The 26,311-nt window shown below is 37.7% G+C and overlaps 4 protein-coding genes across 4 annotated transcripts in view; 2 read left to right on the forward strand and 2 right to left on the reverse strand.

Moving 5' to 3' along the window:
* dhrs1 (dehydrogenase/reductase (SDR family) member 1) overlaps nt 1-1,082 on the reverse strand; it is a 5,296-nt gene extending 4,214 nt beyond the window's left edge. The window contains exon 1 of the mRNA XM_020604490.1: nt 718-1,082. The gene's annotated coding sequence lies outside the window, so the exon portion shown is untranslated. The remainder of the gene's footprint in view (nt 1-717) is intronic.
* A 6,399-nt stretch (nt 1,083-7,481) lies between these two features.
* LOC109962639 (myosin-11) lies at nt 7,482-22,252 on the forward strand. Its single transcript, XM_020604529.1, has 50 exons — nt 7,482-7,561; nt 7,663-7,731; nt 7,869-7,952; nt 8,174-8,260; nt 8,374-8,472; nt 8,947-9,012; nt 9,113-9,202; nt 9,322-9,408; nt 9,496-9,585; nt 9,758-9,847; nt 10,015-10,095; nt 10,629-10,691; nt 10,816-10,878; nt 10,968-11,036; nt 11,186-11,269; nt 11,357-11,440; nt 12,200-12,283; nt 12,400-12,468; nt 12,554-12,643; nt 12,825-12,914; nt 13,004-13,093; nt 13,172-13,234; nt 13,323-13,385; nt 13,471-13,533; nt 13,623-13,691; nt 13,792-13,875; nt 14,151-14,237; nt 14,541-14,624; nt 14,734-14,796; nt 14,971-15,060; nt 15,184-15,273; nt 15,367-15,456; nt 15,544-15,606; nt 15,688-15,750; nt 16,333-16,401; nt 17,075-17,158; nt 17,275-17,361; nt 17,455-17,538; nt 17,673-17,741; nt 18,565-18,654; nt 18,739-18,828; nt 18,921-19,010; nt 19,119-19,208; nt 19,292-19,372; nt 19,609-19,671; nt 19,947-20,009; nt 20,097-20,243; nt 20,380-20,526; nt 20,653-20,742; nt 21,358-22,252. The coding sequence occupies exons 2-50, from the start codon at nt 7,677-7,679 to the stop codon at nt 21,912-21,914; spliced, it is 4,488 nt and encodes a 1,495-aa protein (XP_020460185.1). The 5' UTR covers nt 7,482-7,561; nt 7,663-7,676; the 3' UTR covers nt 21,915-22,252.
* A 42-nt stretch (nt 22,253-22,294) lies between these two features.
* On the reverse strand, nt 22,295-23,705 carry cunh14orf119 (chromosome unknown C14orf119 homolog). The gene is made up of 2 exons (XM_020604486.1): nt 22,979-23,705; nt 22,295-22,881 (listed from the first exon to the last, which is right to left on the reverse strand). The coding sequence occupies exons 1-2, from the start codon at nt 23,276-23,278 to the stop codon at nt 22,708-22,710; spliced, it is 474 nt and encodes a 157-aa protein (XP_020460142.1). The 5' UTR covers nt 23,279-23,705; the 3' UTR covers nt 22,295-22,707.
* A 175-nt stretch (nt 23,706-23,880) lies between these two features.
* acin1a (apoptotic chromatin condensation inducer 1a) overlaps nt 23,881-26,311 on the forward strand; it is a 21,902-nt gene continuing 19,471 nt past the window's right edge. The window contains 2 exon segments of the mRNA XM_020604487.1: nt 23,881-24,093; nt 25,868-25,933. Of these exon segments, the coding sequence (XP_020460143.1) occupies nt 23,956-24,093; nt 25,868-25,933 (204 nt within the window). The 5' untranslated portion in view covers nt 23,881-23,955.

Consider the following 26,311-nt stretch of genomic DNA (forward strand, 5'->3'; position numbering starts at 1 on the left):
CACATACACATACACACACACACACACACACACACACACACACACACACAGTCTGTATCACTGTTATGCAAGTGCGATCGATCTACACTGATATTGTAAGAGTGGTATCATTGGTTAATGATTTATCAGTGATAAGGTTAACGATTATTGACGTAGAAAAATAATATAGATTTGGGCAAAATATAGTTGCCCAAATCAAAATGATATTCCTGCTATGAAATTTCATATCAAGGCCATGGCTAAATGTGATATGAGGGAAATACAACACAGTCGCTTCTAGTTAATACTACACAAAGAAGTTTACTATTGACTTTGGCAGTATAGGCTAGTGATACCACCAGAATTATGTTCACAAAATTGTGGTATTATAATGACAACACACAAATACATAAGATCACGGTGTTCTTGTTCTTAATAAACTTTTACCAGTACATTTTTTACCTATTTGAGCAACAAATTTGCTTATATATCCAAACAAAATTCTTGTCGTTATAACAAGATTGTTTCTTTATAACAACAGGAGCCTTCGCGAAATATTAAGGCAAAGACTAAAGCCTAGTGGAAGAAACCGACGACTCGTTTATACGACTTGGTTAAATAAGGCTTCATATGTATCTGGCTCGAGAGCCTGCTGTTATTTAACATAATACGTTGCAAAAGAAAACGTCACAATGTTAAAGAATTTGCTCAACTGCATCAAAACGACCAAACGCCTACCTTATTACACAGACAGCACAGGATCTGGTTTGTCTAGTCCTTAGGAGTAAACTACCCCCAGCTGCATTATTCTCAAGTAAATTATTAACATACATGAGAGTAAGAGGGGAGAGTAGAGAGCCAGTACGGCCGAGACCGTTCGAAATTAAAGCTTGCCGAACATTTTAGCTCTGTACCGTTGTTTCATAACACTCATCCAAAATCTGAAGGCATTTCCCGCATCCCCATAACCCCTTCTAAAGATAAAAGTCAAAAGCCACCCGGTCCAGAACACGAAAAATATCAATTTTGTCCGTTTTTCGAAGGACAAACTTGTTTTCGCTGAAAAATTAAGATGGCGACAGGAAATGACGTCAACTCACCTACTCCTACGAAAGATCGAGTACAGCGCCGCCAGCGGTCTTCTTTTTCTTCTTCTTCTTCCTCTTCCTCTGTTTTTTAAAAACAGCTTTAGGTGCATTACCGCCACCTTCTAGACTGGAGTGTGGATCAGAACGACCTACTACTATTACTATAATAAAATCACCTCACTCAGTTCACATTATATTGTTTTACTCAGTCCTGTACTCTTTGAAAACCTAAGAAGTGCCCCGTATCCTAAATCTCCTGAGCTTCTTTTCATCTGTTAAATTAAAGTTCATTCCAGCGCCTTGAACTATATTTTTAAATAACCCCCTCTCCTGCCTGAACCTGGGACAAACTATTATAACATGTTCCACAGTTTCCTGTACCATACACAACTCACATTCCCCTGTATGATATTTCTTCATCGATTTTAATGTACTTTTCAAACCAGTATGACCAAATCTCAGTCTTGATATCATATCTTCTTTTTTCCTATTCCTGGTACTTCCTCTCATTTCTCCTACATTCCTTTGGATACTACAGGGTGGGCCACAGAAAAGTAGCCTGTCTCCAGTAATGGTGCCACGCTCTCAAGTACACAGGCTACTTTTCTGTCGCCCACTCTGTATAATAGAACCGACCCTTGCCTTCCTTATCCCGTAGTTCTTGCCATTTCTCTTTCATGTTCATTTTAATTAAACTCTTAACCCCAGCTTTACTATAACCCACTGCCATACACATGTATTTTTTAAGTGCAGCTTTTGCAAATTCATCTGCTAGTTCATTACCCTCCACCCCAATATGTGCAGGAATCCGAAATAGCCTAATATCTATTCCAGCCCTCTGGCATCTAAATATCATACAAGCTATTTCAAGAATTATGTCCTGCCTCAGGTCTGACTGGATGTATCGAATACTCAATAAAGAACTGCAGGAATCTCATCCAATTAGGGCTTTTAATGGTTTATGGTCTTCTACCCATTCTAATGCCCAATAGCCACTAATTCTTTCTGTGTATACTGAGAGATTAGCACTGATCTGTTTATTTGATTTTACATTTAATTTACAATGAATTCTGATCCTATTTGACCATTTTCTGTCCTATATGCATATGTATATATTTTAAGAAATCCTGTAGGTTTTGTATAAGACTATAGTCTGTCTTATTTGATTGTGGTGATTTAGGCTTACATGTTTTTGTTATTTTATTTTTTAATATAAAAAATCCTTATGTTGTTCCTATACAAAAATGTAAGAATGATGATATTGATTTCATTGCATATCAACAGACAACGCTAAAGACATGCATAAATCAGTCTCTTGTGAAGACCTACAGTATTTGTTTACAGTATAAACAGTAGTAGCTAACTAGTGCAATTAAATAAGGTGTTTTGGCCAGTTTTGATTATGTTATTTTTGTGTTTGATAGAGAAGACAAGCTGGAGGTTTGGGATTTATGCTGCCTATATTTAGCAGTGTGCACAATTTCTGATGATGTCATTAATGCTTCACTGACCAAACTGTGTATGTTGAGCTTGCATGTGCACTAATTTCACAGTTAACTTTGCAAAGCTGATATTAATTTATAAAATGATCATTTAAAACTGTTGGTTGATCTACATGAATGTGTGCTGTTTTTGCTGCTATAGTAATGTTGCTATAATTATAGCCTGTGTTTTGTTTTGTTTTGTTTTTGTCTAAAAGTATGCATAGTTAAATGTTCCCAATATGATTATATCTATAATATACTATATCTGTTAGCAGGTTAGTGGGTGGAATATTTGTTTTGTTTTGTTTTTGTCTACAAGTATGCATAGTTAAATGTTCCCAATATGATTATATCTGTTAGCAGGTTAGTGGGTGGAATATTTGTTTTGGTTTGGCATTAAGACTTATCAAGTGCAACAGGGCACATGTTGTGCCATGCTTTGTTGTTTTTAGACCACTGATTAAATATTTTGTGATTGGTTAATAAGGGCTTACTGGGAGACTAGTAATTGGTTTAAAGGGATGTATAGATATGTTTCCTGCATTATTAATAGAAGACAATGAGTTATATTTTGGTTGGCAGCTCACTTGTTTGCACTGTCACTTCAGCCACAAGGTCATGTTCAGATGCATCAGCTGACTGAGGCTGGTGCTCTTCTCATAAGTCTGTGACTGTGGGTTTCCTATAGTTATTCCAATTTTCCCGCACAATTCAAAGACTTGCACATAATGTAAAGTTGCAACTCCAATTGCTTGTGTTTGTTTTGTGCCCTTGTATATGCGTAGTCTCATGACCGACTGTCCAGGGTGTAGCTTGTACAGTGGCCCATTGTGTGTTGGGATCGGCCTTTCCCCTGCATTGCGTTTAGATTTGAAACCATTATGAATAGCTTATTGTTACTTTTAGTTTAATACTGAGACAGCATCACACAAATTAATTGTTACTCAACATTCACCCAGTTCCTAGTTGGACAGGTTTCTAAAGTGCTGGTTACTGGCATCCCATAATCAATCATTACCACATGAACTTTAGAGGAAGCCATTCCTGCATCCATCCATCCATCCACTATCAACTGTTTATCCGTGTGTTCATTTCATGCCTTTTGGAAGAACAATAGATTTCAGCCTATGTGTTGACATTTCTGTCATTCGTCATTGACAAGATGCTGAAATGTTTTATTTGCTGAGCACTTGTTTACACAGAGTCAGTGTTGATATCTAATCACTCGGAGAAGTGGGCAGTAACCTTCCCGTACCTGGAGGTTTGAAGGTATCAGGCAAATAGCTTGATTAAGGTCAATGACAAATGGTCCTGCCTAGAGTTGTTTTTGCTCATACAAGCAGTATCTCTCTTCCTAATGCTGAAATGTTTTATTTGCTGAGCACTTGTTTACACAGAGTCAGTGTTGATATCTAATCACTCGGAGAAGTGGGCAGTAACCTTCCCGTACCTGGAGGTTTGAAGGTATCAGGCAAATAGCTTGATTAAGGTCAATGACAAATGGTCCTGCCTAGAGTTCTTTTTGCTCATACAAGCAGTATCTCCCTTCCCAATTGTACTGCAATTTTATACAGTAAAATTTTGGAAAGTTTGAATAAACCTCTCATTCAGCACCATGAGGTCATTACAAAGAAAACTGAAACATGTCACCTCTGAAGTATTTACTGACTTGTGAAATGTGAGTGTTTTCTTTAATAGGTTTATTGATTTACTGTAGTGAAGATGAAATTCAGTAGCACTTCAGGCCCATGAAAGGGTTAAATGCATTTAAAATTATTCCAAAACTAAAGGTTTCTCAAAATTATATATGTTCAGAATATATTATTTATGGTGCATTTTATAAATTATTAGAATATTGACCATGAACAGTAACAGGAAATGCATATTGTATATAGCTTGCACATACACTGTACAGATTGCCAGGCCAACACTGAAGCACATGAACAGATGAACAGAAGTAACTAGAGAATTGCATTTTCTGAAGAAAATGCGTATGGATGCTGAGTGCTGAAAGATAGCCCTGAAAATGCTGAACATTTTGACACCTGAAAACGTCTGAAGAGAAGCATAAATGTCCTTGACATTTATGCTTAACATTTTAATAGCTGAAAATATGCAGAAGTAAAAATTTCCCCATTCATTTGAATGGGGCAAGATTTTCAAAATAATGCTAAATATTTTAAAAGTATGAAGTTCAGAAAAATTCTGAAGAGAAGCATGAATGTCCTTGAAGAGTTCAATATTTTGATACCTGAAATTATGCTAAAGTAAAATTTTCCCATTCATTTGAATGGGGCAAGATTTTCAAAATAAAGCTAAATATTTCATAAGTATGAAGTTTACAAAAGTTCTGAATAGAAGCATGAATGTCCTAAAGAGTTGAACATTTTGATACCTGAAATAGCTGAAAGAATGCTGAAGTAGGATTTTCCCATTCATTTGAATGGGGCAAGATTTTCAAAATAAAGCTAAATATTTTAAAATTATGAAGTTTAGAAAACTTCTGAAGAGAAGCACAAATGCCCTTCAAGAGCTGGACATTTTGATAGCTGAAATTATGCTGAATTAGAATTTTCCCATTCATCTGAATGGGGTGAGATTTTCAAAATAAAGCTAAATATTTAAAAAGTATGAAGTTTAGAGAACTTTAGAATAGTAGAATAAATTTGCTTGAAGAGCTGAACATTTTGATACCCGAAATAGCTGAATAGTATTCAATCTCCTGTTTATTTCTAAAATCCTTGGAAAAGCTGTTGCTAAGCAGTTATGTGACCACTTGCACAAGAATGATTTGTTTGAGTCCACCATAATACAAAAAGTGCATTGGTGAAAGTCACCAACAATCTCCTCCTAGCCTCAGACAAAGGACTCATCTCTATATTTGTCCTCTTAGATCTCAGTGCTGCTTTTGACACCATTGATTACAGCATCTTACTGCAGAGACTAAAACATACTGTTGGGATTAAAAGAACTGCACTAAGTTGGTTCAATTCTTACTTATCAGAAAGATTCCATTTTGTTCATGTTAATGATGATTTTTCCATGCAGAATAAAGTTAGTCATGACGTTCCACATCCTTTAGTTATATAGGCTGAGGGTTGTCCCATGGTGCAGAACTCCTCTCCTCTCCTCTCTCTCCCTATGCTTTTATATGCCACCATTACACATTACTAACTTTGTGTCTCCTCTCTCCCGTAGTGTGGCCTCTCTCTCTCCCTGTACCTTTCTGCAGGTTGCCCTGGCCCTGGAGCTCTATATTTCTGATGAGCAGTCACCGGCTACATCAACTTGACCAGTGTTCGATTGTTTGTTGTGTCTTGTTGCTTTTCTTCTTTCCTCTCTCCTCTATCCACTCACCCCAACCGGTCGAGGCAGAAGGCCGCCCACCAAGAGCCGGGGTCTGTCGGAGGTTTCTTCCGTTAAAGGGAGTTTTTCCTCCCCACTGTCACCAAGTGCTTGCTCAAAGGGGATTTGTTGGATTTTCCCTATGTAATAATATTGATAACAGTACGGTCTAGACCTTACTCTGTAAAGTGTCCTGAGATGACTTTTTTATGATTTGGTGCTATACAAATAAAACTGAATTTAATTGAATAGATAGATAGATAGATAGATAGATGTTTGCACTTAGAAAAATTCTGTCTTCTAAACATTACAAATGCAAAAATAAAGTGCGATATTCTATAGTCGTTCATCTAACCTGGTTAGATGGCACTCTAGTACTCACTGTCACTCTGACCTTGACTGATTTCTTTGTGAATCATACCACAGTGTTTGCTGATGATAAACAAAAATATCTGATGCAATGTCTTTTTTGGGTGAACTTATCTGGAAAGGTAAGTTCATCCATTAGGCTTATCTCTGGTTTGCTCCTCCTGTTATGGTAAATGAATGTTGCCCCCAGACAATGAGCACAAGGATTCACTGGTGTATAAAAAGGAGTAGGACTGCTGATAGAGGAAGAACATTTGAAGACAGAAGACAGTCAGTACAATGGCAGGAGGTTCTCACTTCATTCAGATCCTTCTGCTTCTCTCCTGTGTTTTTCACGCTTCAGACAACAGACATGGTAGGGAACAGTATTTCATCAAGATTTTGTTCATTTGGTAAGCAGAAAATAGAAAGGAAATATTTTAACTTTAAAACTGATTTCTTTCTCTGTTTTCTCAGTCCTTCAGGGTGGGAAAATTTTAAGTGGTGATAAAGAAAATGTAAAGGTGGAAGACCTATTTTCGAATATCCCGGTGAGTCCCCAAAACTGTGACTTAGCAAATTAAATAAACACATTCATAAAATGATTTGAGCAGTCCTGATATTTACATGCACCTTACGTACTTACCTTGTGTACCTCAGATAGTCCTACCACCAGGATTTGATCCCACGAATATAAATATAACGGTACGTGATGAAAACTTTCCATGGTTATGTGTATCTCCTGTGGTTTGTTATTATATGCTAACCCATCAAGATTCAAAGCATTTTTTTCTTGTGTATTTTTATATTCATTCAAGTAATTTGACATGTTTTTTGCCTACAGACAATTACTGTCAAAACCTGTACTGGTAAGTGGTTCTTTATAACTATATAGTACCTAAAAAATACAGTATGTGCATACATCAAATAAATCATACAGCTTGTCATTGGTTTGGCATCAGTGCACAAAATTTATTAGGGCTAACAGACAGCAATGACTATTACATTCTATTGTATCTTCTATTGTATCTTTTCTGACATCATCACTGTCATGCCTTGCCAGGTGTTGAGGAACAGCTGGCCCTGCTGAAGAATCAGCTTAACCAGTTAAAAGCTTACAACAGAGAGGTGAGTATTCTTCCTAGTAGGACTTGAGGTATATCATTATTTAGGACTGGTGGTCTAACAGTCTAATACAACCTGTACTTTTTCTGACAGACAAGGAAGCCTTTGAGTTGAGGAACAAAGTCAGATTGCTGGAATTGCAGCTTTCTACATGCAGTTCGACAGCCTCAGCATTTTCTGGCTGTAAAATTGGTAAGATAGCTGTAATCCTACTCTACATATACTGTAGGATGCGGCACATGTGGAGATGATACACAATCATATATGAAGATATATTTTTCATTCCTTGACAGCTTATCAAACCCAGATGTACCAGAAAATGACACAGCTGATGGACTCATTTACTGGTGATACATTTCTGAGTAAGTTTACCTGACTTAGACTAAAAATCTTTTTTTTGTTGTTTGCTTTGTGAATGTTTATTGTTTTGCAGTACATGTCACATTTTCTTTGGAGACCTTATCATATGGTAACACAGAATTGTTGTTTTTTTTCCAAGTTCTGCAAATGATTCAACTTGCCAGCACGATAAAAGCATTAGAAAAGAAGATCAAACTCAATGCTACTTCTCCTGAAATCATACGTGAGTGTTGTTTTGCTTCTACAAAGTCTTAACAATTAAGCTTTTCTTACTGTCAGTACAATAAACTTGAACTCCAGTAACTTTTATAATCTCATCTTAAATATTTTCCAACTGCTTGATATTTTCATAGCTAGTTGGGAGTTTTTGTGTGAATGGCATTTTAAGCATCAGCTAAATGTCTTTGAATTAAAATGTATTTTATCAAAACTTGTGTCTTTTAGCGCTGCAGAAGGAACTGCAAGAGAAAATTAATGAACGTAATATGGTGGAACAGCAACTTGAAAAGGGCCACGCAAACTCAGCACTCAGTAAGGGCATTTCTAAAATTCACAACACATTTATGGAACAGCTGATGCTCCTTATCAGTACATTTATCCATTAGTAAGTGGTTGTGAATTGACTGTTAACTGTGTGTGTTTAGTTCTCCACATCATCTCACTGCAAAATGAGATCTGGGATTTAGAGCAGGACGAATCAAGGACAGGACAACCTAGTCTTCAGCTGAACAAGAGAATTCTGGGTAAAATTGCTGTTTGCTTGACTTAGAGTTATAAAAAATAGCCTGTCTATGACTGAGGCAGTACATTGGAAGTAAGACTATTTTTCAGAGAAGAAATATAACAATTTTCTTATTACAAATAAAAAGTTGAATTCATCCATTCAGTGCACTCAGTGGTCTTGTTGCTACAGCCTGTGTGACCACTGACCTATGGTAGCTATTGTTAGCTAATTTTAAGTAATCTTAGTCTAATGTTGCTAAATAAATTAATCACATTGCTGTGTCAGTTCATTGACCTTCTGACCCCTCTGTATTTGTGCTATTATCAATAGCTTATCATTTTTAGCTAAATTCATTTTAATTGTCATTTGTCTGAAAACAACACAGGCCTACTTGGCTGCTGTTAGTGAAAGTTACTTTATTTAATATCATGTCACTTTATATCTTTTTCTGTTTAACTATTTATGATGCCTTCTCTGCTTAACCCCCTTTCAGATTTACAAGAACAACTGAAGAGGAAGATCAGTGAGCTGCAAACTAAAGGAGACGCCAACTCACCTGGTATATCTGTCCTCATCTGTTCATACTTCTTTTATAATTAACAATGTTTAGGAATCAGGATCTCACATTTCCAGACACACATTCTCTGTCGTTCTTCCAGTGCTGGAGCTCATTTTTGTGAACAGTAAGATTGCAGCATTACAGAAGCTCATCACTGTCCACTTCCAGAGGTCCAAAAATAATGTTGTTGGTGAGTTGCTATATGCTGTGTCTTAAGATCTCATTGTATTGTAGATCCTATTTATTTCATATGTGAACATGCAGGTTTTATAGAGCTGCACAAAGGCCTCATTCTTGTTTCTTTTTCAGATTACGAGAGGCAGAGGAGACAAAAGTTTGATCTCCTTAAAAAAAAGATTGTACAGCTGGGTCATGATGAGAAGAACACAGAACTTAGTAAGTGTGCAACTCAATAAAATGCTGTTTCTTCTTGTTGTTCTTGTTTATTGCAGCAATAATTTGATATCCTCTTTTTTTCTACAGCCAAGGAAATTATGATTCTACAGTCTGAGATGGATCATCTTATAAAATTAATATCAAATGCCAAAAACTTAAGTGACTCTCAACTTAACGGTGAATGACCTAACAGCTCCATGAAATTTGATTTATTTAAATGTATTAAATTAAAAGTCACACTTGTGCTTTTCTATTGTGAGATTATTAAATTATGATCTATAAACAAATTGTATAGTATTTCTAACTTCAAAGTCAAAAAAAGCATAAATACCTGTTTTTTAAATTTTAGAGCTAAGAAGTATTTTGGAGCATGAGAAGAAACTGCAAGAAAACTTACAGAGACAACTACAGCAAACAGACTATGCCCAGGCAGAATCGAGTAAGTATAAGTATGAAACAGCAGTGGAAGGATTACTGGGTATATACATTATAACTATATCTTAAAATGAAGGTTTATTCCAAAGTATTATGTATTCACTTTGGAAAACATATCACCTCCACAAGTTCAAGTCTAAACATTGTAGTTGCTTTTTGTACTTTGGCCAGTCATGAGACTCATCACCATAATGAAAGAGCTGAGAGAGATGAAGATTGATGAGAAACAACCGAATACTTCCTATGTCACCTGTGAGTCCTTTTCTATTAATTGTATTGTTGAATTAATGCAGAAAAGTAGCTAATATAACTGTAAATCATTTGTTCTCTAAGGTCCAGCCACAAATATGTATGCATATTTACAGAGGATAGACATACAAATGGGTGACAAATGAAAGGCAGAACCAACATGAAGTGTTTCAGTAAGATGCCACCAGAACAGCTTCAGTGCACTTTGGTACTGACTCTCCAAGTGTCTGAACTCTACTGGAGGGACAAACACCATTCTAATGTTTTGTTACTTCCATAAGTGTTCAACAGAGTTGGGTTCTGGTGACTGTGAAGACCACAGCATATGATTCACATCATTTTCATACTTATCAAACAATTCAGTGACCCCTCGTGCCCTGTGGCTGCGGGCACTGTCAGCCTGGGACAGACCGCTCATTTAATTTGTCACCCGTTTTATATCTCTACCATGTTTTTATGATTTGCTGTAATTATCTCATTTTGTTCTATATGTGTGACAGTTTTAACTGACTGGACATTACATTGTTTCTAATCAGCACTTCAAGCTCAGCTTCAGGCCAAACAAAGGGACTATGAAAAAGCTCAGGCTGAAATAAAGGGTGAGTCATTTTCATTCATTTCTAATTTTCTAAGTAAGATCTTTTCTTTTCTTTTTTTTTTTACATCTTAGCACAATTTATTGTAAGCACTTTGATGAACTGACTTCCTCTCTCCAAATGACAGATCTGCAGAACAAACTGCGTTTAATAACTGATGAATATTCTGGATTTGCAGAAAAATACAAGCGTAAGTTGGAAATCAGACTCAGGTAAAGGCTCTGATGATTCATGTTTGAGTTTCACTTTGGATTTATTGCATGTGTCTGTTTCTATCAGAGGTAAAAACTGAATATGAAAAGAAGATTGAAGAGCTCAAGAATACCGGAGACTCCAAATCAGCAACCAGTGAGTAAAACAGTCACATTAGAGCTTAAACCTCTCCATCATAAATGAATAGTTTCCCATGTAGTTTCTCAGCATAACCAACCTAACTTCCTGTTGTTTGTTTTCAAATGATAAACTATGTCATGGTGTTTGCTCTGTTTTTCTGTTAGTTCTGAACATAATGAACCTGCACATTGAATTGAAGAATCTGAGGGATCAGATCGCTACAGCAACAAACCCAGAAAGGCTCACAGGTGAGCGACATTAAGTCCCAGTAAATGTCTCTGTCCTATAAAGCGATTCACTCAATATTATCTCTGTTTCTCTTGGTCTCCCCATAGAGCTAGTGAGGAAACTGGAGGAGAAGCAAAGAGAACTGGACTCCAAGAATAGAGACATTGATGGACTTTCCAACCACAAAACAAGTGAGTTTGTAGATCTGACTCTTGATTTGTCTTTGGCAGAAATGATATACAGCAGAATCCCAACCTTTTGGTCTGGACCGTATGTGTGGGTCACAGTTTTTTTCATGTAGCATAGCTCTCTGGTCTTAGATTTAATCACCTCAGAACTGTGCCTTAATTGTCCTTCTCTTGTAGAAAATGCCTGGTATGCAGTCCCATGATCTGCCTGTTGTCTTATTAACTCACATGCTAATTAAACACAAATTCATGGAAGCAGCAGCACAACTTGGCCCCACATTCTCATATTCATGAATGTGACCCAGAGTCTTTTACCTGCTGTAAATCATGGTCAAAAGCATTATTAGACAGTGAAATACAAATGGAAATTAGGTTAATTAAAACTAGCTCAAATCTGATAAATGGCATTAATAACAGGGTAAAATGGGCAGAGGGAAGAAACCACGCATTTAATGTGGTTTCTAAAATATACATTTTACAATTTTAAATCATTTTATTATGCAAGTTGATATTGTCAACAATTTTGTGTACCACTAGCCCTAAGAGCACAAAACAATCGAGACAATCAAGAGTCAGTAGTCACATTGGGGGGACAGATGTAGGGCCAGTGAGATAGAGAGTGGCCCCTAGCAGAGTGCAATAATAATATGAGACACAAAGGACACTAGGTACAAATTGTTGTAGTGAACAGCAGCAAACTATCTGGAATGGTGAGACTGATTAACCATATAAACAAACTCACTGCATGCTTGTCTATTTCAGTCTTAGCAATCATTGAGCTGCAAAATGAGATATGGGACCTTCAGACAAAACCTGCCAATGAAACCACAATTAACCACCTAAAAGGTTAGTCTGTTTTAAATGCCATTTAATAATTCAGGGTAAAATTATTTGATTTTAAAGTAAATTACATTTTGTCATTTCTGACTTAAATATAATTCAGAGGCTTTTCTACTTCCCAGAGCTGCAAACCAGACTGGATCGTTTTGTCACTGAAATAGATGGAGCGGGAGATCAAAACGCAAAACTGCGTAAGTCTGGAATCCTTTACATTCTTATTATAGTGTCTCTTAAAATAAGCTACAGTTGTGCCCTCTCTACTGTGTTGTGCTTCAGTGCTGAAAATCACAACACTACAGAGTCAGGTGGAGTGGCTGCAGAGACAGTTGTCAAACCTCCAAGCGTTAAAAGTCACTCAGGTAACCTGTAAGTATCTCTAACAAACCTTTACAAATCTTCAAATCTTTACTCCATGTCTGCCAGTATTTACAGTCAGATGACTTGCATTTGGATGTGCTTATCTAACAGCAGACAGAGAAAGTTAAGTTGTATATTGATTTTCTGCAAAGAAAAGTGTTTTATTGTGTAACTCTTCCATTTGTTTCAGGGCTCAAAAATGAGCTTACAGCTAAGACAATGGAACTAGAGAAATATGTCAATGACCTCACTGAGATGAATCAGACTAATACCCTGTTGAGTAAGTAATGAGGAGTGGCTGTATTTATTATCAAGAAATAAAGCAGTCTAAAATGTGAATCTTTATTATGTCATTTCTGTGTTCCTCAGTTCTGAGAATCACTAATCTGCACAAAGAACTCAGAAGCCTAGAAGATGAACGGCGCAATGACAACACAACATTTTATTTAACAACTACTCGTAAGTATTTCACTGTCACCTAGGATCACTGATTCGCTGAATGACATTGAGCTCTTTGATAACCTTGACTTTTTCTAGAGCTGAGAGATCAACTGAGGGCAAAAAACGCACAGCACATTCATGATCAGGCTGAGATCAAGAGTAAGTTATCAGCTCTTCGTTCAGTTGGTGTAGAATGTTTAGGTTACTGAGAACAAGCAGTGGCTAACAATACATTGTTTTAAATCAGACCTGATGCATCTGCTTCAAGCCAAAGAAAGGGAACATGCCAATGCTCAGGCTAAGGTCAAAGGTGAGTTGACCTTATTCTCTGTCATAAGTAAGACTGCTCTGAAGAAAGACCTTTGGTGATGTTGCTTTGTCCTTGTATATAACAGAACTGGAGAGGAACCTGCAATTACAGACTCAAAATTGCTCTATACTTCAGGAAAAATATAAGCGTAAGTTGGAAATCAGACTCAGGTAAAGGCTCTGATGATTCATGTTTGAGTTTCACTTTGGATTTATTGCACGTGTCTGTTTCTATCAGAGGTAAAAACTGAATTTGAACAGAAGATTTTAGAACTGAACAGAACTGGAGACTCCAAAACGGCACTCAGTGAGTACAGTCTCTCCATCAGAGGTGTCTTCTACTCAGCTTCTCGTTGTTTCATAATTACAGACTGTGTGGTGACATTTGCTCTGTTTTTCTGGGTCAGTTCTGAATGTAGTAAACCTGCAAAATGAGCTGACATCTCTGAGGAACCAGATCGCTTCCACAGGAGAACCTGACAAGATTTTGGGTGTGTAACAGTCAAGAGAATCATTTTCCTTAAAGTTTTTCTAATAAAGATTTACCGGTGAAATGAGAACATTTCACTTGTTTCCATGACTCAGCAACATTAACAGATTTTATTTGTGGTACTATATTAAATTAGCACAGCAGAGTTCACTCCACTACCATTCAGGTGTGGCTTTAACCAAAGTGCCTCTTAAAGAAAAATGAGTGGGTATTTTTTGGTCATATTTATTTTTCTGCCTCATACAATGATCTCTGCTTCTCTCTGTGTCCTCACAGTTTTGAAGAAGCAACTGGAAAGGAAGCAAGCAGAACTGAACTCCAAGACTGCAGACATTAAGAGACTGTATGCCAACCCCCAAATAAGTAAGAACACCGATGCAAAGTGATCACCTGGAGTAGCGTTGGTGTTCACATCATCTTTATGGGTCTAACACCGCATCAGATTTGTCTCCACCTAAAATATCAGATTTGTTGCTGATGAGTTTGACATACTGTAGCTAAACTTTTCTTAAGACCTGAAAGTAATGTTTCTAGTATTCATCAAACAGAAAGCTCGATTTTTGTTGGTAAAAGAATTATGGAGTAATAAATAAAGTACTTAGATTACTGGTAATATAGATTTCTGAGACAATGGCCTCAGCTAATATCATTGCTTTTTTATTTCAGTTTTAACAATCATTAAGCTGCAGGATGAAATATGGGACCTTCAGAAAAATGCTACCAATGGGACCACGAGTAAACGTATCGAAGGTCGGTCTATTTTAAATGTCAGTGATGAAATTCAAAGTGACATTATTTTAAAAATGTATTCACAAATCAAAATATAGTCTACATTAAACACTGTTTCTGTTTTTACCAGAGTTGCAGACCAGACTGAATGGATTCCTTAGTGAAATAGATGGTGACGACAGCACAAAACTCAGTGAGTGTCAAATAATCAGGAGCAGAAAGGTTCACCGACAAGTTGTGCTTTTCTTCTTTCATCCCTCTGATGAAGGAATCGCTGTTGTTTTCCTGCACAGTTTGTTCATGATGCTGTTATAATATCTCTGGAGTTAAACTATGTTTTTGCCCTCTCTGTTGTATTGTGCTTCAGCGCTGACAATCATGAAACTACAGAGTGAAGTGGAGCTGCTGCAGAGACGGTTGTCAGACCTCCAGGGGCAAACAACCACTGAGGTTACCAGTAAGTAAAATGTTACGAATCCCAAGTAATTCATGACCTGATGCTAAGGTTGCCTGTAATACTGTCACGTCATCATATTCTGCTGTAACTGATTGTACTTTTACCTCTTTGCATTTGCTTCAGAGCTCACAAATGATCTTAAAACCAAGAAGGATGAGCTGCAAAACTATATTACTGAGCTGAATAAGAAGAATCAGGAAAATGCCGAATTGAGTAAGTATAGAGGCAACATAGTGTCTGGTGTTGAGACAATGATTTGAAATGTCTGAAATGTCCTGAATCTTATGTTCTTTCGGTGTTCCTCAGTTTTGAGTATAAGTAATCTGAACACCCAACTCAGAAACCTCGAAGAAGAAAAGCAAACTGTGGATGCAACAGCATCTGATACAGTTACAAGTGAGTGTCTTATTTCCCTTGGATGTTAGTGAACACATGTATTAGCAGTAACCTCTTCTGAGCTGAAGCATAACTTACTTTTTCTAGAGCTGAAAGAACAGCTGCAGATCAAAGAGCAGAGGCACATTCATGATCAAGCTCAGATCCAAGGTCAGTTCAGTCCCGGAATACGTAAGTTTCTGCAATAAGAAGTGCAAAAAGATTAATACAAATGTGATATTTTTTTATTAGCACTGCAAAATAAATTGAACCAGACAGAGGCAGAGTGTTCCGGATATAGGCAGAAGATTACAGGTGAGTGTTGACTTATTTAATGTCCCTAATAGCCGACAGGTTGAAAGTATGCCAAACAGTTGTGACTCTAGTGTATGAAACAGGTGTATTGCCTATTTTAAAGTGATTGCTGTTAAAAATAGAAGCCTCTTTTAATATTGTTCGGAGTTTGTTCCATATAGAGAGGATATGCTGGGATTTCCCAACCACACAAAATCGTTTAGACAACAATGGTGTGCCAGGTTTTCTTTAGTACTGGGCCAAGCAGCTCTAGAGCCCAGATTCAGCTCCAGCTCATGTGTGATACTACCATCTGCATAAAGTGCTGTGAAATAACAGTGATTGGTGATGACCGTGTGATTGTGGGTTGAATAATAAGTGTTCCCCTTTATTATTTGCTGGTGGGACCCTGAGACAGAATGACCAGATATTAACTACCAAAACTACAGCCATGGGATGATCATAATGAAGCATATATTTTAGAACTAAATCCTTCACACTCCTCAGATATGTTTGTTTGTTTTTCATCTAAAGAAAAACAGTTTTGGGCCTAATAAATTATTCTATGTAGACTGAACTGTTGTTATAAATGTATCCTTGTAGAGCTGCAGAGTACCTTAGATGACAAAATTAAGGAGCTGCTGTCCAAATCTGACAACGTTACTACAATTGGTGAGTGCTGGAGCTGTTGCAGTTTTACTCAGTCTGGGTAAGATTCACCTATTACCAGATATCATTTCTGGCCTCTTCAGTTTCCCTGCCCACCTATATGTGAATGTAAGTCCACTTTATTGTACATTGTGTTTTACATAGGCCATGAGAATTAATCTCTCTGGGTCCTGGGAAAAAAGTATGGAAAACATAAATCTGGGGGGTTTTATACACATTTCAGAGACAAAGACTGTATCTGAAACTAAGACAAAGGCAGCATAATAGATAGATCTGTAGTCTGTAAGTCAGCGGTGGCTGCATGCTGCCAAGGTCAAAGACATCGGGTTAGTTGGCTCTGCCTGTCTCTACCTGAAGGCAGCCTACAAAAGGAAACAAACGCAAGGCAGCAACAGGAGCACTGACAGGGACAGTGGCAGTAATATAGTAATATTTAACCTTTAACCTTATCCTTCACTTAACCTATGCACAATAATCTGTAGTTGATATCCCACGGTTTGGGCATATGGGCCATGTGATCTGAGGTCAAAAATCTGTGCTTTGATGAGCTTGGAAAACATTTTGCATTTATAACTACAGCTGATTGTGGGTGTGAATATGGGCAATTCTTTTTTTTGAAAAATTATTTCAATATTATTCTTTATTCTTACTTTTTTAAAATATCTTATTCTTTCAGCTCTTCATGTTTATACATTAACCCAGCAAGTGGAAGAGTATAAGAAAGAACTGCAAAACACTAACTCCACAGCCAGGATAGCAGGTCAGTGTATTTCACCGTGGTGCTTAGTGACAGAGAAACAACTAAACAATTATCTTATTGAGGCATGACGAGTCAGGGCCTACAAGCTTAAACATAGTTTTGTCTTTGCTCTTCAGAGCTTCAGAAATTGATAGATGAAAAGAGCACTGAGCTGGCCACAAGAACCGAGCAGCTGGAAAACAAAAGTGGTCAAGCACAAAGATGTGAGTAGAACATATTGTTTCTATTGATTGGTTTGTTTGTTCAGCTTGGGAAATGACACATGCTAAAACAATGACATGTAACTCTTCTTCTAGTTCTGCAGATTATTATACTACAAAAAGAGATCGAGAAATATGTGAATGTGGCAGTAAACAACACAGATTACTATAAGATTGCACGTGAGTGACAAAAACATATCTCGCCTACATACTCTAAGGACTCCAGATCAATAACACTCTATACCCGCTAAGCTGAAGTAATAAAATAAATAAAATAGGTCTTTTGTGAAATAATCTCTATAACTCGTCTGCAGGTTTCCAAGATCAGGTGAATGAATTAATTGATGGAATTGAAGATGAAAAAGACGAAAATACCAGACTGAGTGAGTTAGCATCAAAATAACAGTTAATTGAAATGGTTCTGCCATTGTTGGTCACCATCTTGTACACAGTGAGTTTATCTAATCTAACCATTTTTCTGTTAGCATTCCAGCTTATAGCTCAACAGGATGAAGTAGCAATACTGAAGAAACAAGAAGAGAGTCAGAACAAAGCTTATGCAGAGAAAATTAAAGGTAGGACACACAAGGTTATCCTCAGATTTGTTCTAAATACTTTTTCAAACATGTGAAAATGAAACATCCATTCTGTTCTTGAAGGCCTGCAAGATGAACTGGATGATGTCAGAAAACAGATCCATGAAAAAACACAGCAGCTGGAATCAAGTCTTGTTTCTATTGATTGGTTTGTTTGTTCAGCTTGGGAAATGACACATGCTAAAACAATGACATGTAACTCTTCTTCTAGTTCTGCAGATTATTATACTACAAAAAGAGATCGAGAAATATGTGAATGTGGCAGTAAACAACACAGATTACTATAAGATTGCACGTGAGTGACAAAAACATATCTCGCCTACATACTCTAAGGACTCCAGATCAATAACACTCTATACCCGCTAAGCTGAAGTAATAAAATAAATATGTATTTCACAAATATGTCTTTTGTGAAATAATCTCTATAACTCGTCTGCAGATCTCCAAAAGCAGATGAATGAATTAATTGATGGAATTGAAGATGAAAAATACGAAAATACCAAACTGAGTGAGTTAGCACCAAAATAACAGTTAATTGAAATGGTTCTGCCATTGTTGGTCACCATCTTGTACACAGTGAGTTTATCTAATCTAACCATTTTTCTGTTAGCATTCCAGCTTATAGCTCAACAGGCGGAAGTAGCAATACTGAAGAAACAAGAAGAGAGTCAGAACAAAGCTTATGCAGAGAAAATTAAAGGTAGGACACACAAGGTTATCCTCAGATTTGTTCTAAATACTTTTTCAAACATGTGAAAATGAAACATCCATTCTGTTCTTGAAGGCCTGCAAGATGAACTGGATGATGTCAGAAAACAGATCCATGAAAAAACACAGCAGCTGGAATCAAGTCACGTGTGGATTGTTAATCTGTGTAAGTGTGCTCAGCTTTGGTGAGAGTAAAAATAGAGTTGTACTATTTATTATCTTTAATATACTAAAAATAACTTGCTTTGTTGTCTTTAGCGGCTCAAATTGTTGAACTTAACCTGAAAATCAAACCACTGGAAGATGAAATTTCATACCTCAAAGAAACACATGCTGAAGACCTTGCAGGTAAATAACAAAATGTGACAGTTTTCATTGTAATATGCCATAAAGTACTGCATACACAGATTTTGATATCATGTTTTTATGTTCCATCAATCTCTACATTACTTTCAGAGTTTGAGCGGAGAATGAATTTGAAAACGAAGCAACTGCAAGACAGTGAACTTCGACTCAAGAAAGCAGATGAAAAGCATTTTAAGTCGAGTATGACCACTACTTATTTGCTAAAATTTTGTGTGATGTTGGTTGCTTTCTTTCAGCACAAAATAACATTGTGTCTCTGCTAGTAATGGAGATCGCTGATCTGAGGGAACAACTGAGAAGGGCACAGCATCAGGCATCCAAAGCTGTTAAAAAAAATATCAACGGTTTGTCACTCTGTTACTTTCCTACTATTGTGTTTCCAGTTGTTATCCAGCAATTATTTCTTACTGTACATGTCACAATAGATGTTATAAATGTTTCCAAGGTAACATGTCTTTTTTTTGTGTTTTCTAAAACAAACATCATGTAGCCTTCCTCTTTCCTTTCTATCTGGACACACTGAAAAATATAAAATTGGCTTTTTACACAGCCTTTATTAGTTTTTTGTCTTTGCTTTCAGAATTGGAACAACAGCTTCAAACACAACAACAAGAGAACAAAAAACTTGAAAACACAAATAAAGGTGAGTACAATACATTTACACGCAGGTTCTTCTACAGATAAAGCACAGCTGATATGTTAATTAGTTAGCTTTAGAGGTACAGGTTGATGGACAGCCAGGTGAGCTGCTTCCCACCTATTTTAGTCTGTTGCCAAGATACGCTAATGAGCTGCATCTTCTTATTTAGCATACATACATGCTTTTCTAATTCTCAGCAATAAAGAGAAAATTACTTCCTTAAAACTTGCCCTCTGCTGTTCGGTTTTTGATAAGTCTGTTTCAATCTCCTCTGTCAGACTTAAGCCAAGAGGCCAGAAACCTGAGAATGTGCTGCAATGATGCCAGCACCAAGTGTGAAGGTGAGATCCTCAGTATCACCTTATGATTATTTTTCCCTGAGATCCAGTGGTTGATGTAGTTTTTGAACTGAATATTTCCTCAAACAGATATACAAAAACAGCTGCAGCAAAGTCAGGAGGATATGGATCGCCTGCTGCTGCAGCAGCAAGAAAGAGATGATACTCTCAAAAACCTGCAAGACGAGTTGAAGAAACAGTCCCAGATGACTAACAAACTACAGCAGGATTACAAAAGTAAATGCACCTCTCTGCTCATACATGAAATAATTTGATTTAGTCTGTTTATAACAGAGGAAAGGTAATAGCAACCAGTGTAATGGTAGGACGTGTACCTTTGATATGGTTTTTAGAATATTCTTTTATCAAATAGACATGGAGAGCCAACTGCAGCAGACCCAGGACAATGCCGATAACCTCCAGGAGCAGCTGCGTGAGAAAGATGCCAGGTTCAACCAGTTGCAGCAGAACTTAGAAAATCAGATCACAGAGAAGAAGAAAATACAGGATGACTACAACAGTAAGTTCAACCTTCTGGAACTGTTCATAAACATAAGAACTGGATTCATTCAGTATAGCAGAGTAGCTGCTCTTGTGATTCTCGATTAAAATATATGTCTTGCCGTCTTTTCTGTGTCAATACTAGAGCTGCAAAATGAGAAGAACGAACTTGAGGAAACTGTACAAGAACTTCAAACAAAAAGAGATGAGGAGGAAGCACGCACAATCCACACCAGTGAGTCACACACAAGAGTTCATTACAGTTCTTGCAATTTGTCTGTCTGCACATTCTTTGACATGTGTATTTAGTGTTAGCATTTAAATACTACTGATAAATGTTCAGAGACACACAGGCTATAGTAAATCTAACCATATGTTTGACTTTAATGGGACACTCCACTAACTTTACGCATTAAGGTCAGTTAACTCGTTATGATTAGTTCTACTGGGAAACGGTTGGACAGTGTCTTCTGTAGAGATTTCTTGGGTATGGGATCATCAGGGTTATGTCACCCTGAGCTTGGAGGTTAAAAATGCATAACAGAAAGGCTTACAACTGGAGCCGTGGAGTTTGTAAATTGTAGAGCTTTACCAGGTCTAATGAAAATGTGCTATCCAACTGCTGCCTTATGGGAAATATAGGAAATCCACTTTTTTGAGTTTTACTCATGCTAAGTACTAAAAGTCTGGATATTTGAACCTGTGCTCTTTCAGTTTTTGCCATGTCTTTGGTGTCTTGTCCAGTGTTAAGGAAGTGATGTATTAAATCTATGGACTGCTCTTTTAAATTTTTTTTATTTTAGTTTCCTTTGAAAATGTGACATGATTCACTATATTTCTCTGTTTACAGAGAAGATGACCTTCGATCCAAACACAGCACACCCAAGAATAGTTCTGTCTGCAGATAACACTCAGATGTCCCCTACTGATGAAATACAGAATGTCCCCGATAATCCAGGCCGGTTTGACGTGGTTCTTGCTGTCCTGGGTACACCTGGCTTCTCAAGTGGAAGACATTACTGGGAAGTGTCTGTAGCTGGGAAGATTTGTTACCACATTGGGATGGCCAGTGAATCTGCTCCAAGAAAGGGAACAATACTTTTCAATCCAGCGAAGGGGTACTGGACTATAATTCTGAACAAACAAGGCCAGTACCGAGCTGTTGATAGAAGACCTGCTATTATTCCAGTTAAGATGCAGCCTAATACGCTGGGTATTCTGCTGGACTACAAAAAGGGACAGATCTCCTTTTATGATGCTTCTGACAGATCTCATATGTACTCATTTGTAGGTGAGACGTTTACAGAAAAAATCTACCCATTTATCAATTTTTGTGTTGAGGATGTTGAAAATCAGGCTCCAATAACTTTACTTCCTCCTGGATCAACTGACTGGATAACTCAGTGAACTGTGTGAGCTCCAGCCAACCTGGAGCCTTTCTGTGTGGAGTTTGCATGTTCTCCCTGTGCCTGCATGGGTTCTCTCCAGGTACTCCGGCTTACTCTCACAGTCCAAAGACATGCATCTTAGGTTGATTAGTTAGTACCCTGCCTCTTACCTAATGTCAGCTGGGATTGGCTCCAGCCCTCCCACGATCTCTTCAAGATAAGTAGTATAGATATTGGATGGATGACTAGTTTGTCCTGTCTAACAAATCTTAGCCATGTATGTACATGTACATGTATCTTGATAGGTAGCAAAACAGTCACTGTGAATGCAGAATAGTTCTAACACATACTTGTTATTACTGCGGTTGAATGTTCCATTCAATAAAAACATGGCAAATATACAACTGTGCATTTTGTTTATTTTTCTATATTTAAAGTTTGTTTGTCCATTTGTCTCTGTCATCCCAGGTGTATAGGCCCAGTACAGAACAGAATAATGGTAATCTATTTTAAGTTAACATCATCTGGTCAATAAATGGCAGAGCTACATCCATGATGATTAAAAAAAAAAAGTTCTGAACTTTTTATATAAAGTGAAATGTGTGGTGCTGCCCTGGACAAACAGGTGGATAAAACAACAGAAACAGCTTATACCAAATGTGTTCTTCAGAAAGTCCCATCACAGTCACACAAACATTTCTCTGAAAAAGAAAAAGAACTGTCTTAGATCTGATAGACATTTCCCACCACATGTCACCTCTTAAACACTTTAAAAATAGTCATTTGGTTTTCAATCGCAATGCAACCACTGCTCAGTCTTTTCCTGCTGTACTGGCTACACTGTTGTAGAAGTGGGCAACAAACGTGGGATCCTGTTCCTCTAGCATGTGTAGGAAGTGGTTCCTCTCATCTTCTCCCCAAGACTCAAACCACTGGGTCCACAGGCGCAGCTGGCATTCAAAGATGTTTGGTAGTCGGTCTTTAACCTTATCGATACAGAAAAAGAGAAAACAGTTATTACATTTTAGGAATGGTTTATCACATTCTGGACCATCTGTTTAGAAGTGACAGTGCAGAACTTACCTGAAGAGAACTGAGTGAATCTAGAAGGGTGTACACTTTCCCTGGAACAGCTTTCCCCAGCAGGTCTTGCAGGAATCGCTCCCTCTGCGTGGCGGTCCAGCCCTGGAACCAACTCAGGACGCACCGCTGCTCCTGGAGGGTTACATAGGAGGTGGGCTCCAGCTCCCTTTGACACGGAATCAGAGACGCGGAGGACAGGTTCTCTGGGCTGGGGGTGCAGACTACCTGGGGGACTGATGGAAAGTCGTCTGGGCTGGGAGTGCAGCAGCCAGAAACACTGGTCCAGGGTTGTGTTGACATGGTCGATGAGCCAGGAGTAGTGAATGCTACGATGTCTGTGGCTCTCCGTGGGTTGCTCTTTCTGGTTTAAGCACTTACTGACATGGCTGAACTAAGGCACTTTTGGAAATACACGTTTGTTTCAGCATAAGAAAACTAGCTACTCTTCTGCTGTAAGTTAATTTTTGCTAGGTTATAACGTTACCTTTAGTTTCGGTGACGTTGTAGGGCTTAGCATAACCTATATGATATGTAAGCGATGACACTTTACTAGTATGAATTTAAAATAAGCATCACAATTAACGTTAACTATTCTTAACATCAATGTGTGTAACCATCTTCTTTAACTGTCGCGTTAATTATTTCCTCTGAAGTGGAGCGAGAGTTGACCTAATCATGCTAACAAATACAGGAAGACTACGCATGGATGTAAATTAGCTTTTGTAGGAAATCAAGCTTGCGCATATTTTGCGCAACATTTATCCTTTACCAAATAAAATTAATTGAAAGCACAATTATTGTGTAATATATATAACAATTACATTTAATTGTATTCGGTTGTATTTTGTTTGTTTTTAAAGCACAGAGAATCATCTTGTTTATTTGATATTGTATTAGAGGAAGTCGTCGCTGATGACACTGGGTGGAGGAAGGTGTTGCTCGTCGCTCTCACTGGGAACTGACTAGAGGAACGGAAAATGGCGGACCTCGAAGACGTTACGCTGGACGGGAGACCGCTCCAGTCCCTTCGAGTAGCAGACTTAAAAGCTGCTCTTGAGGAGAGAGGACTCTCGAAAAGCGGACAGAAGAATACGCTCATTAAAAGACTCAAGGGGGTGAGTTCTGCTGCTAAATACGGGACCATGGTTGATGAGAGATAACGTTAACGGTGAGACGGGCTGATGCTATCCCGAGGGCCGACAACTGACTCGCTAACTGCAGAGCTGTATTAGAATTATTGAGATTGTTCACCACTGGTCAGGTGAAAATGTGTTTGTTTGCGCTAACTTGTTACACTGTGGTGAGCCGTGTGTTCCTCATCCATAAATATACAATCTATAACAAGACAGGTAGTTCAGTTAAGTTAGTGGCTAATATCAAAGTGTGCGATGGGGTAATGTTGTCCTGTTGGCTCGCTAGCTCGCTAGCTTCCTGCCTAATGCTGTTAGTTAAGCCGTGGCCTTAGCGATTGGCTTGCTGCCGTGTTACCGTTGACTGTATGTCCCAAGCACTGTTGACGTACGCGTGTTTGTAGCCAGAAGGTTAACTAACATTACACCGGTTATTTAGTACCAATTTATATCAGTTAGCTACCACCAAATGTGTAAGGACCGTTCGTGTAGTTTATTGTTATAACAGTGTTGCTAAGTTCAAACAAATTGAGGAATAACGTTACTTCTGCTCAAAAAAGTAAGGTTAGGTCCAGGTCCGTGGTCGTGCTTCGGCCAGTTTGTTTACATTGTGACAGGTCTTCAGCCATATCTAACGTTAGTCTGCCACGAAAGTGTGTGCGTTCATTTCGTTTTTTAAATTGGTAATCCGGTTACCATTTGTCTACTGAATTCCGCAGCGAACGCAGCAAATGGTTATATTGTTTGTTAAACGTTTTTGTTTTATTGTAGCCTTATGTAATCCCAATCTCACTTGTGAAATCTGAACACAGAGTTATTTATTTAAAGACTTTTAACTTGTTTCAATGTTGTCTGTTAGCAGCTTATGCACTCTCAAAATCCATGTTAAATCCGCATGAAATTTTAATTGCACAGTTGTATACAGTTTATGCATTTGGCATCAAATGCAAGTGAATTACTTTGAAAAGTGACGTCTTCATTATTACATATGTATTAGGCATCATAAATCTAAGTGGTGGTGTTACACTGCATGAGATTTAGATTATATATCAAAATAGTAACACAGAAAAGCAGTATGGAAATGTAGATTTAACTAATGTAGTAGTCGCATATGTTGTTTACTGCTTTGATCCGTTTCCCAAGATGTTCTGAGTTTATACCATTATTCAGGATTCCACTTTTTTACATCCTTGTGTATAGATTGCAGGGTGACATAATTTAAGTAGCAGAGTACAAGTTGTATGGCTGACAGTGAGTGTCATGACAGAGATATGTGATGATGATAAACTGAGTTAGGTCCTGCAGCTTCTGCTTGCAACTCTTCTCTCATTATTATCAGTCTGGTTTGCTTCCCACCAGGGCAGTGGGTTGCCTTTCTCAGTAGGGTCAGATTGAACCTTACAAATTTTACCTTGTTACTTGTTTGCTTCTGAACAGTGAACATTGCTGTATGTCACTCTCTCCTTTTCTCAAATAGTGTTTGGTTGCTCTCTACTGTAAACTCTATAAAAGGCAACATTCTCCAAATCTAAAATGCTTAAGGATGAGAGACAGATGAGAGGTGATGAATGTTTGTGAACGACAGAAACATTGGGTGATGTCTGGGTGATGACAGCCTAGTTGGCATAAATGACCCAGATATTATCGTTCAAAAACACTCTGACACTCTAACAGTTCTGGAAAAAATACATGTATGTTATTTACACTGAATGAATAAAGGCCTTTGTCCTAATAACAGGCTCTTTTGTCCTAATAACAGGCTCTGATGCTGGAGAATCTGCAGAGGACCTCCACAGCTCACATTGGACTGCAGCCAAACTCTCAGGTAAGTGACTCCAGGGTGTCCGCGGGGTTTTAAAACGTATTAAAAAGTGATTAATCAAAATTGCCAAATTTAAGGCCATTAAAAAGTGTTTAATTTGGTTTAGAGGTATTATTTTTTTAAAAATAGGTATTATTTTTTCAGACTATGGTGTCCTATTCTGATTGAAATTCTATCTGCTAAAATTTGCGCTAGTTCGTTTAAATGTGGGCTTTAGCATATCGGGGCACATAATCAAAGATCCTCGTCTAGTCTCAACTTTGTATGTTTGAGGCTGACGTCATATTCAGTGGTCGTTCGAGATCTCAAATACTTTGCGTGCTCAGCTCAACTGGATAGCCAACTGGCTAGCTTACATTGTTGACTAGTCCAGACAACCAT

Source organism: Monopterus albus, unplaced genomic scaffold (genome assembly GCF_001952655.1).
Source record: "Monopterus albus unplaced genomic scaffold, M_albus_1.0 scaffold66.1, whole genome shotgun sequence".
Lineage (NCBI taxonomy): Eukaryota > Metazoa > Chordata > Actinopteri > Synbranchiformes > Synbranchidae > Monopterus > Monopterus albus.

Excerpts from the sequence above, each read along its gene's own strand:
- LOC109962639 (XM_020604529.1), top strand. The coding sequence starts at position 7,677 with ATGTACCAGAAAATGACACAGCTGATGGACTCATTTACTGGTGATACA. Across the intron at positions 9,013-9,112 it reads AGGAGACGCCAACTCACCTG|TGCTGGAGCTCATTTTTGTG; the intron begins GTATATCTGTCC and ends TCGTTCTTCCAG. Across the intron at positions 12,469-12,553 it reads AGATCAAAACGCAAAACTGC|TGCTGAAAATCACAACACTA; the intron begins GTAAGTCTGGAA and ends GTTGTGCTTCAG.
- cunh14orf119 (XM_020604486.1), bottom strand. The coding sequence starts at position 23,278 with ATGTCAACACAACCCTGGACCAGTGTTTCTGGCTGCTGCACTCCCAGC. Across the intron at positions 22,882-22,978 it reads ATTCACTCAGTTCTCTTCAG|GTTAAAGACCGACTACCAAA; the intron begins GTAAGTTCTGCA and ends TGTATCGATAAG.